Below are 17,309 nucleotides of genomic sequence, written 5' to 3'. Positions count from 1 at the left end.
TATGTAAACCAAGGACTTCTTGTTTGAGAAATATTGCATAAATGGCTGCTTTTTCAATAATTACAATTCCAAATATGTACATATGTTGTATATGTTCAATATATTATAAATAAAATTATGGCCATATATGAACACATATATAAAATTTGCTAATATATTTGAACATATTTTTCAAGTGGTTGAAAAATGTAAATATGTAAGTGGCCATTCTTGCAATATTTCAAAATGTATATGTTTATATATGTAAATTCCAAATATGTACTCATATTTGCATATATTGCCTTATATTTGATTTCTATGTGAGCAGTAACTATTAAACGTTGTTTTGCAAACAATTTTGGAATTTCCATTTAGTAAAATGAAATGTTAGCGTTCCATTTTTGATGACATTACAATTGTACACTGCACGGTTGAGTGTATAAGTGCATACTGTAAGCTATAGTGTGTAATTTGGCATGCCACTACAGTGATCTGATTGAGTTCAGTTTGTACCTGATGCCTCCGACTGACAGGTGTCCATAGGAGCTGCTGGCGGCCGAACTGGAGCGCGAGTTGTTGATGTATGCCACCAGAGAGTTGGGGGACGTCCGGATCATGGTCTGCAGGTCAATGCTGGCGTCTGAGAGCGGAGAGATGGACAGCGCTCGCTTACGGCTCAACCTGGGCGTCACACGAGGACTGGGAAACCGGGAAACTGACGAACATGCAAACACATAATATGCCAACATTTATAAATAAATAATGTGTTTTAGCTCACACATCTGGGAATGTCATGAAATTGCAGTATGACACAACCCAACATCATGCATTGTCTGTTAATTTCCTGATTTTGCTGTATTTATGTGAAGAAATCTGGGTTTTTGGATGAGATAGTGTCCGATCTTCACTAAAATTGGCACAAATACAGACCATGCTAATGTAAGTTCATGCACCAAATTTCAATAATAACAACCACTAGGTGGCACTACAACTAAATGAAACGTTAAATCTTAAATTGCGGTAATTTGCATAAAAATAATCCCCCAAAATCTGCATCTTCAGTTTCAAAGTTTTATACACAATAGCATGACCTCAAAGCTGTAGCCTTGATCAAATTTATGCCCAAAACACAACTGAATTTGGAAATTCCACAGGACTTTTTGTCAGATGTTAAAATGGTTTATACTTTTTCCAATCAGTTAGGACTTAATGGGTTATTTTATTGCCTGTTTTAATTTTACTTCATTCTTCCTGTTGTTAGTGCTGGTCTTACTTATTATGCAAATGATTCCAAATATTTGTTTGGAAATAAATGTAATTTATATATATTATATATTTTGTTAAAAGGGAGGTGGGCTGTTATCGGCATTAACGTGCTGCGTTAACGTGCGATAAAAAAAAATATCGCCGACATAAGCTATTCTCAAAGTTGGGTTGGGAGCTAGGTGTATTCTACGCAAGCTATGATGATGTTCACCTTGATATTATAGCACAGATGTATACCTGACCGGTGAGCCGTCTGACAAAAAAAAGTGCTCTTCTGAATCAAATCAGCAGGATGCCCTTCTGGATCTTTTACTTACTTCAAAGACACTACTGACTATGTTTACATGGACATCTCAAGTCTAGATATTTGCCTTAATAGACAATAATATAATGAAGGTGTTTACGTGAAGTGCTTTCATGTAAGAGTTTCCTGTAAATTCTGGGTGACTTTAACTGCAGTTTGGCAGTTTCACCTTCAATCATGAACATTTCATTCATGCCCCCGTGACAAACTGGGGTATTAGACGCAAATAAGGAGTAAGGACTGGTGAGAGTGTTACGGTATTTAACAACGCACGCCGAATGGAAAGAAAAGAATTTCTGCATTTCGCGATGTGTGTGTGTGTGTGTGTGTGGTCCTTTACTGACAGCTGCATGTGTGGATCTTGTCGGAAAATATAGTTAAAAGTCCTAGATGACAGTAATAGCTTGATTGCAGTGTTTACTTCAATAATGCCACTAATATCTGCATACTCCACGTCTTAACTGCATTTCTGTTTAGTTCAGTTATGACTTTAGTCGGATCAAAAATAAGGTCATCACTTTAATGTTTAACTGAATAAACAGTAAACACAAGTACATCTTATTGAACATCATTTATTTTCATCACCAATCATCATAGTAGATCAGTTTCTCAAGCAGTTTGTGAGGCATTTTGGAAACAGGAGATGAGCCCCTGGTCTAATGCGCCACCTGGCTTGAGAAACCCGTTCTCAAAGAGTTATTATTTGGGCAGCACACATATTCTGAATGCCTTCAGCAGAATTCAAATGAGCCATTTTAATCTAGATTAATACAGATTAATTCCAAGATTACAGTGAGATTAATCCAGATTAAAAAATGTATCTAAGCCCACCTATAATATAATATAATTTGTTTGTTTTAATTGTAGTTGCAGTCTTTTTGGTATGTACACTCCTGACGGTGACCAAACAACCAAGATAAACAGCAGTTTACCCTCAGATGACATGATCAATACTTCTGTTTGATTCTCTTTGGTTTGCTGAGGCGTGACATTTCCAGTTCTGTCCACTGCAGAGCTATTTAAGGAGCCTTACGAGTGTGTGTGTGTGTGTGTGTAGCCTAACAGCATGATTGATGCTCTCACACACCCTCTGCGACACACGGCTCTGCAGGATAGAGTCGGACCCCATCAATAAGTGCTCAAGATTGATTTCTGGAGGAAAACCGAATATACTGCACGTGGATAACATGACTTTACTCGGAAAATGAGATGTTAACAATGTCACAACAAACTTCATGTGAAAAAATCTAAAATACAGATGTTTTTAAATATATATAATATTATTTATAAGTAAAATACTTAAAAATTACTTTATGTAAAGCAAAATACTAAAATATGACACTTAAATATTTTCAACATTATTGAAAGTGTTGAGAAATTTGAGATTAACGTATCTTGTTTTGTTAAAGTGTGATCAGAATTAGATTAAAAAACAAAGCGGTTAGGTGAACTGTCTTAATCGTCTCAATCTCGAACTCAACATGACCTCATTTTGATTTGATTCTGGATAATTAATCCTTGCCAATAAATTACCGTAATTACCTAGATAACAATCAAACTATTGCAGACTTGACTTTGTTTAATGAGGGTAATTTACAGAACCGACTCTGTCTCAAAAAGGAATGTGTGTGTGAATAATAAGCATGTGTTGGTGTTGGTGTGTCTACGGCTTATAAATCTTTTTGTAACATCAGCTGCTATTGAAAACACTTTCTAAGCAGTGTGTTATCATTCAGGATGCTAGCTTGCAAACTAAAGTAGAGTGTGCTACAGATGTAAGACGCAAGAAACCGTGTGTATTTTCAGGGAGAATAACTGAGACAACTGCAGCAAACCCAACAGGTGCTAAGCATTATGAAGTGTGTGTGTGTGTGTGTGATTAGAGTTTGTATCCAGAGACTCTGGCAACCGGACGCCCATAATGATTTCATCACGTGCAGTGCCAACACAAGCAGGATTACACAAATCATTTCTTTGTGTGTGTGTGTGTGTGTGTGTGTGTGTGTGTGCGGACTCATTCCCCACAGACCACAGCACTAATAAATAATCCCTCAGCTTTGTTGCCATGAGGGTCATTACTCTTAGCATGAGCTAATGGTTTGCTGTCATGTTCAGGCATTCGCAGGAGCTCCTAACACGTCTTTAGCACTAAGAGCCGCCTCAGGACCCAAATCCAGAGAGAACAGATTCAACAAACACAAAAGACAAAGAACAACAAGCATAAAACTCAATGAAAACCAACCCTGACATTGTTTGAGCTACTGATCTGTGAGCGAATGCAGACATTGGATGTGTTTTTGGTGGAATTTGCATGGTTTTAATGGCAGGCCGTCAGTAGCGCTCCGTGATGGCAGAGGCATTTGTCTCTGTTACACCTTCACCTCAGCGGAAATGAATTTATTAATGTGATCTTGCCACCCCTTAGAGGACATACCTGCTTTTAGATGCATAGCGCGCATACAGTATCTGAGTATGTTTCCACGTAACCTGTCACATATCAAACACCATAGGCTTGCATTTGGATGTGGCTACAGTCAACAGATCAAATCTGGCTTTTTGGATGTAACAATGTATGAGCTTCACAAAATTTGGCACACATGAACACCACAACAATCTGAGATCACGCACCAAATTTCAGCAATTTTCAAAATAGGGATGTGCTAAAACTCAAAATTTTAACTGTGCTCAATTTCATCTTCATCCACAGGACTTCCTATGTATTAATGTGATCTTGCCAACCCTCTGAGAACATTTCTGCTTCCAGACATGCCGTTCCTTCGACCTTCTCTAGTTCAGAGGTCACCACAGCAGAATGAACCACCAACTATTATGTTTTATGCAGTGGATGCCCTTCCAGCCGCAACCCAGTACTGGGAAACTACCATAAACACTCACATTCACAGTCACACACTATGGCCAATTTAGTTAATCAGTTCCCCTATAGCGCATGTGTTTGGACTGTCAGGGAAACTGGAGCACCCAGAGGAAACCAACACAGGAAGAACATGCAAACTCCACACAGAAATGCCAACTGACCAAGCTGGGACTCGAACCAGCGAACTTCTTGCTATGAGGCCACAGTGCTAACCACTGAGCCACCGTGCCGCCTAGGGATGACTACAATCACTGCATATATATGGAAATCAATAATATATGAGGTTGAAAATGTAACTTAGACACTCAGAATCAAAGAAGGGTCTCAAACTAGTGACCTTCTTGCTTCTCATCCTGGTATAATCAGCAGCCCATTTTTTGACTGGGACAGAAAAGAAGAGAGAAGAGAGAACATATTTCTCCCATCAAAGCCTCTCTTCACTGGCTCTCTTTGAAACAGAGAACTGATTTTAAAATTTTAACATATGTATTTAAAGCTCTACATAGACTTGCCCCGGCCTATATATCTGAACTCTTAAGTTTGTATCCTCCCCAAAGATCCGTCAGGTCCTCTGCTCAGCTCCTGCTAATTGTTCCTAAATCCCGCTTGAAAACAAAAGGAGACAGAGCTTTTTCAGTCTATGCTCCTAAACTTTGGAACACATTACCTCTAGAAATTAGAGCTTCATCTACATTAAGTGTCTTTGTTTTTTTAACTCTGTCAAAACCCACCTCGTCTCTCTGGCCTGTTCATATAAATGATTTTTTTCTTGTGTTAGGACTCATTGATTATACAGATTTTTTACATTTACTTCATTCATTCATTCATTCATTCATTCATTCATTCATTCATTTTCTTTTCGTTTTAGTCCCTTTATTATTCTGGGGTCGCCACAGCGGAATGAACCGCCAACTTATCCAGCATATGTTGCTGTTTATTATTGTTGCCATGTTTGTGAAGCACTTTGGTCAACATTTATGTTGTTTTAAGGAGCTATATAAATAAACACGACCTTGACTGTGCAAACCTCTCAGCCACCATGCATGTTGGCGTGGGTTTCCGCTGGGTGCTTCGGTTTCCCCCACAGATCCAAAGACATGCTATAGGTGAATTGGGTACACAAAATTATGCGCTGTCTACACTGAAACACACTGTAAATAATACATTGCTTTGACTCTGTTTGCTTCTGCATGTTGTTAAACCTGGATTTTTAAATGTTACAGTCTGAAGTTTACAAAATGTGGAGTACATGGACACCATCTGAGAAGACGCACAACATTTGAGCATTTTCTATTAATATCAGGCTAACTTAATAAATCAAGCAAAGCCATAAACACTTAACCCTTAAGTTAAGTCCACGTTTTTGTAAATATGCTACTTATACAGCTTTAAACAGAGTTAAACAGTTGAGTTTTACCATATTTTACTCCATTCAGCTGATCTTTGGGTTTGGTGGCAACAGTTTTCGCATAGCTAGACGGAAAATAAAAATGAAATGTATTTTATACAAAAGTGTTTGGATGCAGCCTTTATGATGCAAGCTGAGATTGCATCATTCTGCGATGCAATGTCAGACACAATGCACTCAAATGGAGTGAATGACATCACTGTGAGGGGTAGGGTTAGGGGTGTGGTTAGGTGAACCCATTAAAAAGCATCGCATGCAGCTCAGATTGCACTGCACCAAGTCTGCAGCCAGACCCCTCTCATTTTATAGGTCAATACGGCTATGAACTTACCTCTCAGTCTGGCGTAATAATCAAGGAACTCTGCTATAGTTAAAAAACTAGCAACTTTTCTTTTCCTGTCAGTCTTAGCACATTGGGCCCTATCACACAACCGGCACAATAAGGCGCGATTTGTTGCTACTTTCAAACCAGCGCAACTCCAATTTTCAGTTTTGCGCCACGTTGTTTAAATAACATTTTTCAGTTTAATCATGATGATTTGCATTTGAATTATGTTATTATTATTAGCAGTATTATTTATTATATGCATATTCATATTTGTTTTAATAAAAACAACTTTAGATTTGTCCACCTGTGGAGTTTTGTAGACGTATGCAGTGCTTAATTTGTGAATTGCGAGGTCCCGGAACAGATCAGGGTAACAGATCTGGCATGTTACCGTTATGGATCGGTAACATGCCAATACATGTAATCTGGCATGGATCCAGATGGAGAGGTGTCGCGCACGAAAGTGGGGGGAGGCAGGGGGGTGTCGCGGATGAAAGTGAGCGAGGCGGGGGTGTCACGGACGAAAGTGAAGACGGTTAGGGAGTCGCAGAAGACAGCGAAAGTGAACAGCGGACGTGGTAGGAGAGCAGTTGAGGAGGGGGATCAGTAAAATAAGGTGCCGGATCAGATTTCAGAGGTGCCAGATCTGAATTCGGCGTATTCCCGCACAAATTAAGCCCTGGACGTGGACGTATACACAATATGGGGCATAGGAACAGGACGTGTGTTTGGATATAACTCAGTTGTTTGACCACACTTCATTATTATTGTTTATTTATTTCTTTGCTGGAAATCAAAACTGAATTTAGAAATAATTTCGAAACAAATCTTTGTGCTTAACAAAGGAAATTAAATATATCTGCTAATGGATGTGTTCAGTGGAGTGCGTACAGCACCGCTTCCTCATCCACGAAACTAAAGGAGTAATGTAACGAGTAAAAGTTAAGTAAAGAGGCTGAATGGAGGAGGCTCGTTCTTTATCCACGTGCTGCAGATGCAAAGTCCACCATATAAATAGCAAATGCACCATGGCGCGACACAACTGACTCTTAAAGGGAATGTGAGACGAGATTCTGATTGGTTTAATGCACGTTATGCTCAAAACACACCCATAACTCATTAAGAGAATAAGCACAACCCTGTTAGACCATGCACTGCGGCGCAGAGCGTATTTTTCCATCCTTAAAATAGCCAAAGTGGATTCAGACACGTCCTTAATGCTTTTGCGCCATGAGCTTTAGACTTTGCGCCTAGATCATTAAAATAAAGCCCTATAATATAACTAGAAAAGACTCAAAACTCAAAACTCTTTGGTTATAAGCTAGATGCTAATGATCTAATCTGATTCAATGATCTATGCTAAGCTAAGGTAAAAGTGCTCCCGCCAGACCCATAGATCAGCTGAATGGCTTAAAAAATGGTGAAACTAAGCTGTTTAGCTTTTGGAGAGCTGTAAAATGAGCCTATTTTCACAAAAAGAGGAGCGTTTCTTTAATAACGTCTCAAAACGGTAGTCGTGCTCAAGATTACACTGGAAAACAACTTCCTTGACCTGCATCATCCAATTTCCCAATACCTAAATGTGCAGCTTCTTACATTATTGTCGATAGGTACAGTAAGTCCATTATTTTCATATAGATCAGAGTTGGCTGCTTTTGACTAATCATGACTGAACGGCCAAAGAAAATGAAGCGTTTTCAAACTCTGAGGTTGTCTTTTAATGCTTTCTCACTGTTGTTACTTCACTTACGATGTCTCTCATTCTCTTTCTGTCTGTGTTCCTTTAATAAAGTCTCAAAACTGTAATTGTGTTCAAGATTACACTTTAAAGCAACTCAATCTATAACATCCACAATACTTCATACTGAGTTGATGTCTTCCAATTTTCCAATCCCTAAATGTGCAGCTCTACTTTACTGTTGATAATTACAGTAACTCTGACTGCTTCATTATTTTTTATAGATTAGAGTTGGCTGATTTTGGCTAATCGTGACTGAACAGCCAGGAAAAAGAAGTGTTTTCAAACTCTGAAGTTGTCTTTCAACACTTTCTCACCGTCTTTGCTTGACTTATCGTATCTCTTATTCTCTTTCTGTCGGTCTTTGTAACTGACTCACGCTGTTTCCCGTCAAAGCGCGGCCTCCAAACACATCTGTGTAAAAGCTGTCGGGACTCCGGACGGGCCGCGGATCAAAGCCAGATGGAGTTAACTCGGCTAAATGAGCTATTCATTCATGTTGCTTCAGCAAAGCCTGAGATCTGCGCAGAAACACACGCCCGGACGGCACGCTCAAGTGTTTGTTTTTCATCTCGGATTGTTTGAAGAGACGCTAGAGCTAATGTTTATTCTGCAGAGACCTACTGTACATCACCATGTGTTTGTTTGAAATAACACCTCTGTCTCTCTCTGGAGCATTAGTCACAGTGTCTCGTCCTGGTATTTTTACTCTGACTGAACAGCACAAGCGGCTTAAATAAATACTACATAACACTCTTGTTAATAATCAGATGCTTCAGTAGTTCTGAATCGGATACAGAAATTCCAAAAACAATCAATCAGGAGTTAGGATAGCTTGACACATGCTCTGTTCAAAAGCAGGCATACAGTGGGATCTGTATGTCCACAATGAACATGAGATTTCTGCATGATACACAGCCGATCAGAACATAGGCATATTTTGGACCAATGCAAGGTCTGATCAAAGAAATCATATATTATAGAATTTATTTACATTTTTTACAATTAATTACTATTTTTTCTGATTATTGTTGTTTAATATACATTTTCGATATTTATTTACTTTTGAAATATGATCTGCTTGGTCAAGTTTGGTCATGTGATCTACTGAACTACCTTAAATAATAAAAATAAAAAAAATCAAGCAATGAACTAAGCTCTTCAGTTGATTGCTTGAAGCTAAATACTTAATTGTTACTCATCCAACTTCTTATTGTTATATAGTATATCATGAAATTTCACTTTAATACAATGCATAGATGGCTTTGCGTATGGTTGCATTCAGAAACAAATCTGAGTTTTTGGAAGTGACAATGTCTGAGCTTCACTAAATTTGGCAGAAAAGAACAACATGACAGTATGAGATCACGCACCAAATTTCAGCAGTTTTCACCAACAGGTGGCGCTATAACTCAGTGACATCTCAAAACCATACTCATAAAAACAACAGTATTTTCAAAATTAACAAGACTTACTACTGAATTTTTGCCAACTGTATTAACGTGTACCATAGGGCAGTGCAGTATGACTGTACACAGTCAAGCCCGAAATGATTCCTACCCCTGGCTAATTCTGACATACTTTTACTTACTTACTAAAGGTACTTTTATTCAACCTGCAAGTTTTTTTGGTCCAGAAATGACATGGGCTTCTCCCAAAATATAATAAGACAATGTAAAAGAGCCATCGAAAAATATGCCTCAGGTTTTGCTTACATTTGAACAGAAAATTAAGTCAGAATTTGCCAGCGGTATGAATAATTTTGGGCTTGACTGTATATCATATAGACAAAAATGAAGCGTCTAGCCTTTCATATTATGCTCTATAGTTTAATTTGTGGTTTGTACAGTGATGCTTTTTCATAATTTATATAAGCACAATATTTCAGAAAGATGCAGACAGAAAATTAAATAATAGCATTGCGAGAAAGTTGCAATCTTTGAAGTGCAATGTTTATATTTGCCATATTTATTATTTTTATATTTTATTAATATTTATTTTATATTTCTACATTTTTATTTAAACATTTGCCCTGAAGTTCTAAACAAAGTAAGAAATATGATCACATATGAATGAGCGCATTTCTGAGTATACACTTTAAATGTATATCAGGATATGAGATGACTAATATCATAATATGAGATTTTTATCATATCACTCATCCCTAGCTGACCACATTTCCACCTATATAGATAGTAATTGGTGTTGCTTATTTAAATATGTTTTGATGGTCACAGTAACTCTTGCTTCTTCATTGTTTATACAGTTGCAGTTTATACATCTTGGACTGCTACTAAAATAACCCTGGTCCCAACAGCTAACTTCCCCTTTTAAGGTGGCTTAGGAAGTGCCAGATGACAAATAAATGTCAGCCGTGTGAAGCTTCTGGCCAGTGTTTAGAGAGCGTCAGCTGCGAGCGGAAGCTGAACAAGAAGTTTATTTATTTTACTGCCTGCCTGTTTAAAGACTCTTAGAAGCCAGACGTACAGTTCAAGTCAAAATCATTCACAAATTCTAAGTGTTGCTTAAAGGGAAAGAAGATTTTTCAACACATTTTTAAACACTATAGTTGAATTCCGCTGCTGAGAAACCCGGAAATGGCTCCATTATCTTGTAAATGAATGTTTGATTCTCACCGTCGACTGATGTGAAGTATTCTGGCAGGTGAGCGGCGGCCGCTGCGGCTCCGGCTCCCTGCATCAGTAGTTCTCCATATGGGTTCCGATGGCCGGCCATCAGGTGGTAATAATCTGCTGGAGATGCACCGGGAGGAGGAGGAAGACCAAACAACCCTCGCTCCTTCAGGTGCTCGTGGGCCACTGTTATGGAGACACACACACAGAGAAGACGGAGTTAGAAGACACATACAGTTAATCTGTTGAGGTAATTCTACAGTTGCTACGGTAACACAACAACAATTATAATTGATCTGTTGTGGTGATTCTACAGTTGCTACGGTAACACAACAACAATAATAATTGATCTGTTGTGGTGATTCTACAATTGCTACGGTAACACAACAACAATAATAATTGATCTGTTGTGGTGATTCTACAGTTGCTACGGTCACACAACAACAATAACCGATCTGTTGTGATGATTCTACAGTTGCTACGGTAAAACAACAACAATAATAATTGATCTGTTGTGGCAATTCTATAATTGCTATGATAACACGACAACTATAGTAATATAAATAAATGACCCAATACTGTAGTTTTCTACAACTATAGTGTATGTTACAATACAATAATACACCAAAGTTTACTGTAGTAAAAACTAAAGTAGTCTACTGTATTTATTACAGTTTATCAGTTCACTATTCTTTACATAGTTTTTGTCAGTGTTTGTGTCAGTTTTTATATTGAACCCAAACTGAAGAAATCACATGACAGTGCCAACTATGAGTTCATTAGCATATGACCTGCCCACTTTTACAATATTACACCATCAAAGACTATGCTGGCACATGGGAATTTAAGCATTATTTATTTATCACTATAGTATTTAATATGTATACTAAATATTTATTAAATATGTATATTATTAATATGTATTATACTATATTAGCTATTTACATTAATATTTACATTAAATTATATTCTTGGCTCAGTTGGCGTTTCTGTGTGGAGTTTGCATGGGTTTCCTCCGGGTGCTCCGGTTTCCCCTGCGTTACAGGTGAATTATAGGCTAAATTGACCATAGTGTGTGTGATAAGTGTGCGTGGATGTTTGCCAGTGTTGGGTTTCAGCTGGAAGGACATCCGCTGTGAAAAACATGCTGGATAAGTTAGCGGTTCATTCCACTGTGGCGACCCCGGATTAATAAAGGGACTAAGCTGAAAAGAAATAAATGAATGAACCTATACAATTTAAGCACTTTTAGAAATGTGTTATAAAAATATTAGTGTAAAAAAATCTATATAAAACACATCATAAATATGTTCATTCATTCATTTTCTTTTTGGCTTAGTCCCTTTATTAATCCGGGGTCGCCACAGCGGAATGAACCGCCAACTTATCCAGCACGTTTTACACAGCGGATGTCCTTCCAGCTGAAACCCAACACTGGCAAACATCCACGCACACTCATTCACTACGGACAATTTAGCCTACCGTATTCACCTGTACCCCATGTCTTTGGACTGTGGGTGGAAACCGGAGCAGCCGAAGGAAACCCACGCGAACGCAGGGAGAACATGCAAACTCAAACGCCAACTGACCCAGCTGAGGCTCGAACCAGCGACCTTCTTTATAAATATGTTATAAATATATATTTTTTCATAAAATACTTATGACAATTAATGAAAATTATTTCAGGCAGTGTTAATTCAATGATAACAATGCTAACACATAGCTCAGCCAATCCGAGCAGACATTATTTGCATACAACCTTAAAGGTGCAGTAAAATAGAATAGCCTAGTAAATATACCAGACGGAAAGTGATCATAAAAACTAAATGACGTCTGTTTTCAGGTCTTGTCTAACTCATAAGAGAAGTTTAACCAATGACCTACAGTAGAAACAAGTGTTGACATCTGCACCTAGTAAACTTGTTTTAAAAGTGTCAGCAGCAATTAGAGCGAGAGTTTAACATTGTAACGCTCCATTCGCTCAGCTCAAGAACACACAAACCTTTAGGACTGAAATGCGTTCGATATAAGCATACAAATCAGACATGGGCTGGTGTAAGATTCTGACGGTATGATAACCTTGGATTAAAATACCACAGTATTGTGATTAATGCTCTAAAATATCTTCTTTTAGATGCCTGGGAAAAAAAACAGCATCCTTTTTCCCACATTGAACACAAAATCTTTTATTTTAAGAAATATTTATAATATTTTGGCCCAGTAAACATGTCAGGTTAAACAATTCAAATAAATGTTTGACTTGATTTCTTTACCAAAAATTGCGTATACACTAGGATTGGTATAACAGAAAATTTTGGTGGATTAAAACCTTGACTTTTCTAAACCGCGGTATTATCCCATGCCTACTACAAATGCAGCATTGCAAGCGCACCAGAGCACTTCTGACAAACAATAAAACAGTCCCACATTAAAACCCTACAGAGATATTCATCCATCTCTCCTTTAATGCAGACATAAGTCACTGTGCCAACCAACACAATCAAAGCCACTCTTAGATTCTATTCCCAAGCCTTTAATTTCTCTCTATTCCGGCTTGAAAAATAAACCCGCTGTTGAAGCAGGAGCGCTGAGGTCTGCGTGCCGGCCTGAAAAGCGTCTGGAAAGCGTTCAAGGCCACGTCTACCCATCCACACTCGCTCAAATAGCCCCATTTCTCTTTCTCGCTGCTCTTTTATGTCTTTATCGCTGTTGGGATCTCCGGCGTGCTGCTTATTTAAGTTTAAAGGTGCAGACACATTACGCCTGACAGACTGTGAAGCGTGATTTATACGTCGCTCTGTCGGCGCGCAGCCACCTGTAATTGTAATTCAGCTCTGAAAAGATGCCTGTCTCGGGTTCGGGACTAAATCTGGGAATTCTGCCCCCTCGTTCCTGCTCATATTTATTTCCAGAACGTTCCTTGAAGGGCAAATTGTAAGAGGGAAAACTTTGACACTTCATGGGTTTATATATGCACACTTTTAGATGTGGCGGAGAGATTGACAAGCGCAGTGATTAGAATTGAAGTAATGAAACCTCGAGTTTGTAAACCTCAAATAATTCTGACGTGTTTCAGGTTGTGTTTGACTGGTGTATGTTAGTGTTGACCAGCCGCCAGAGTTGGTGAGTACACTAAACTAAACTGACTAAAATATTTACACAACTCTCAATTTGACTGACATCACAGACTAGCATAATTCCACTGTAATTCAACTCAATCCTCAGGTTGCGGAGAAAAAAATAGAGTAAATAATATAGTAAATAGTAAAGTTTTTTAACCATACTATAGTGAAGTGCCTGAATTAATCTGCTGTGTTAATTCTATAGTTGCTATGGTAACCCAACAACTATAGTAATTTATCTGTTGTGGTGATTCTATAGTTGTTACGGTAACACAACTACTATAGTAATTGATCTGTTGTGGTTATTCTATTGTTGCTATGGTAACCCAACAACTATAGTAAGTGATCTGTTGTGGGGATTATATAGTTGCTATGGTAACCCAACAACTATAGTAATTGATCTGTTGTGGTGATTCTATAGTTGCTATGGTAACACAACAATTATAGTAACTGATCTGTTGTGGTGATTTTATAGTTGTTATGGTAACCCAACAACTATAGTAATTAATCTGTTGTGGTGATTCTATAGTTGTCGAGTTACACAACAACTATAGTAATTGTTCTGTTGTGGGGATTCTATATAAACAACTAACCCAATACTGTAGCTTTCTACAACTATAGTGTCTATCATACTACAATAATTCAATACACAGTTTTTGTCAGTGTTTGTGTCAGTGTTGGTGTTCGTGTCAGTGTCACTGTTTGTGTCAGTGTTATTGTCAGTGTTTATACTGGTGTTAGTGTCAGTGTCAAGGTTTGTGTCAGTGTTATTGCTATTGTCAATGTTTGTGTCAGTGTTTATCCTAGTGTTTGTGTCAGTGTTATTGTCAGTGTTTGTACTAGTGTTTGTGTCAGTGATATTGTCAGTGTTTATACTGGTGTTAGTGTCAGTGTCAAGGTTTGTGTCAGTGTTATTGCTATTGTCAATGTTTGTGTCAGTGTTTATCCTAGTGTTTGTGTCAGTGTTATTGTCAGTGTTTATACTAGTGTTTGTGTCACTGTTACTGTCAGTGTATGTGTCAGCGTTATTGTCAGTGTTAGTGTCAGTGTTTATACTAGTGTTTGTGTCAGTGTTTGTGTCAGCGTTACTGTCTGTGTTGTTGTCAGCGTTATTGTCAGTGTTTGTGTCAGTGTTTATCCTAGTGTTTGTGTCAGTGTTATTGTCAGTGTTTATACTAGTGTTTGTGTCAGTGTTATTGTCAGTGTTTATACTAGTGTTTGTGTCAGTGTTATTGTCAGTGTTTATACTAGTGTTTGTGTCAGTGTTATTGCTATTGTCAATGTTTGTGTCAGTGTTTATCCTAGTGTTTGTGTCAGTGTTACTGTCAGTGTATGTGTCAGCGTTATTGTCAGTGTTAGTGTCAGTGTTTATACTAGTGTTTGTGTCAGTGTTTGTGTCAGCGTTACTGTCTGTGTTGTTGTCAGCGTTATTGTCAGTGTTTGTGTCAGTGTTTATCCTAGTGTTTGTGTCAGTGTTATTGTCAGTGTTTATACTAGTGTTTGTGTCAGTGTTATTGTCAGTGTTTATACTAGTGTTTGTGTCAGTGTTATTGTCAGTGTTTATACTAGTGTTTGTGTCAGTGTTATTGCTATTGTCAATGTTTGTGTCAGTGTTTATCCTAGTGTTTGTGTCAGTGTTATTGTCAGAGTTTATACTATTGTTTGTGCCAGTGTTACTGTCAGTGTATGTGTCAGCGTTATTGTCAGTGTTAGTGTCAGTGTTTATACTAGTGTTTGTGTCAGTGTTTGTGTCAGCGTTACTGTCTGTGTTGTTGTCAGCGTTATTGTCAGTGTTTGTGTCAGTGTTTATCCTAGTGTTTGTGTCAGTGTTATTGTCAGAGTTTATACTAGTGTTTGTTTTACTGTTTTTTGTGTGTGTTTGTCAGTGTCAGTGTTTGTGTGAGTGTCAGTGTATGTGTCGGTGTTAGTTATTGTGTCAGTCTTATTGTCAGTGTAAGTGTCAGTTTTTATACTTGTGTTAGTGTCAACATGTTGTCAATGTTTCTATTGGTGTTTATACCAGTGTTAGTGTTGGTGTCAGTGTTTTTATCAGTATTTGTGATGGTGTTTGTGTCAGTTTTAGTGTGTGCTTGTCAGTGTCAGTGTTTATATCAGTATTTGTGTCAGTGTTTGCATTGGTGTTTGTGTCAGTGTTAGTGTTACTGTCAGTGTTTTCATTGATGTTTGCGTCAGTGTTACTGTCAGAGTTTGTGTTGGTGTTTGTGCCAGTGTTAATGTCAATGTTTATGTCAGTGTCTGTGTGAGTATTAGTGTCAGTGTTTGTGTTGGTGTCAGTTTTGGTATCAGTATTTGTGTCGGTGTCGGTGTTATTGCTAATGTCTGTGTCAGTATTAGTGTTTATGTCAGTGTTAGTGTGAGTGTTAGTGTCAGTGTTTGTGTTGGTGTCAGTGTTTGTATCAGTATTTGTGTCGGTGTCAGTGTTTGTATCAGTATTTGTGTCGGTGTCAGTGTGTATATTAATTTTCGTGTCAGTGTTATTGCTAATGTCTGTGTCAGTATTAGTGTTTATGTCAGTGTTAGTGTGAGTGTTAGTGTCAGTGTTTGTGTTGGTGTCAGTGTTTGTATCAGTATTTGTGTAAGTGTCAGTGTTTGTATCAGTATTTGTGTCGGTGTCAGTGTGTATATCAATTTTCGTGTCAGTGTTATTGCTAATGTCTGTGTCAGTATTAGTGTTTATGTCAGTGTTAGTGCGAGTGTTAGTGTCAGTGTTTGTATCAGTATTTGTGTATCAGTGTGTATATCAGTATTTGTGTCAGTGTCAGTTTTCTTTCCTATGTTTGTGTTGGTATCAGCGTTTGCATCAGTATTTGTGTCAGTGTTTATATCAGTGTTAGTGTCAGCGTTTGTGTTGTTGTTGTTGTTTGTGTCAGCATCTCCATACTGACCTTCTGCTGGACTGAGCCCTCGGGCCGCTGAGATCATGGACAGTGTTGGGCTGCTGTGAGCCGATCGCAGGTAATGCTCGACATGCGGAGAGACGTATGAGTGCGGAGGGAGAAAAGCCTCGCCGGCGGCTCCCGGAGACAGACGGATCAGAGAGATGTCGGAGATCACTGGACTGCCCGCTAAACCTGGAGGACTGCACCAAAAAAAAACACACAGAAACATCACTGTCCACATTCAGGATTCACAGATATAAAAGACTGTTCTGAGAGGTGAAGCTTTTACATTCTCTGTGCTTTTCCAAAAATCAAAGTCAAAGCTGTTTAAACCTCTTCTTCTGTAGTGCAAAGAGATTCTGGGCAACTAACGTGGACAATTTATTTTCCAATAAAAATCCCAATTGCAGTTTTACATTTAAAAACAAAAACTTTGAGCCTGACTGAACCTGAAACCACTCATTCATCTTCTCTAGATTACAAAAATGTAAAGTATTTCATATATTTATTTATAATATATTTATTGTGTACTTTGTGTTTATTTTATTTTTTTAATTAATACATTTATTTATTTATAAAAAGTAAAAAAATTTATTTATTATAATAATTATTTTTAATCTCATAGTTTTTTTAAAGGGGTGTAATTGTAGAAATCTGTTAAAATAAGTATAAAATAAAAAAATCATATAAATGAACAAAACAAGGAACTTTAAATCCCCACAAAAACAATTAATAAGCATACTAATTTAATGTTAT

At 37.8% G+C, this 17,309-nt stretch overlaps 1 protein-coding gene across 1 annotated transcript in view; it reads right to left on the bottom strand.

Annotated features, from left to right (window-relative positions):
• gli2b (GLI family zinc finger 2b) overlaps nt 1-17,309 on the bottom strand; it is a 158,236-nt gene that overhangs the window by 35,308 nt on the left and 105,619 nt on the right. The window contains exons 4-6 of the mRNA XM_056467953.1: nt 16,560-16,753; nt 10,535-10,717; nt 493-694 (exon numbers count right to left, since the gene is read on the bottom strand). Coding sequence (XP_056323928.1) covers nt 493-694; nt 10,535-10,717; nt 16,560-16,753 — 579 coding nt within the window. The remainder of the gene's footprint in view (nt 1-492; nt 695-10,534; nt 10,718-16,559; nt 16,754-17,309) is intronic.

The sequence above is a fragment of the Danio aesculapii genome, chromosome 11, assembly GCF_903798145.1.
Source record: "Danio aesculapii chromosome 11, fDanAes4.1, whole genome shotgun sequence".
Classification (NCBI taxonomy): Eukaryota; Metazoa; Chordata; class Actinopteri; order Cypriniformes; family Danionidae; genus Danio; species Danio aesculapii.
The sequence above is the reverse complement of the archived record's forward strand: the minus strand, read 5'-3'. Positions and strand labels throughout refer to the sequence as shown.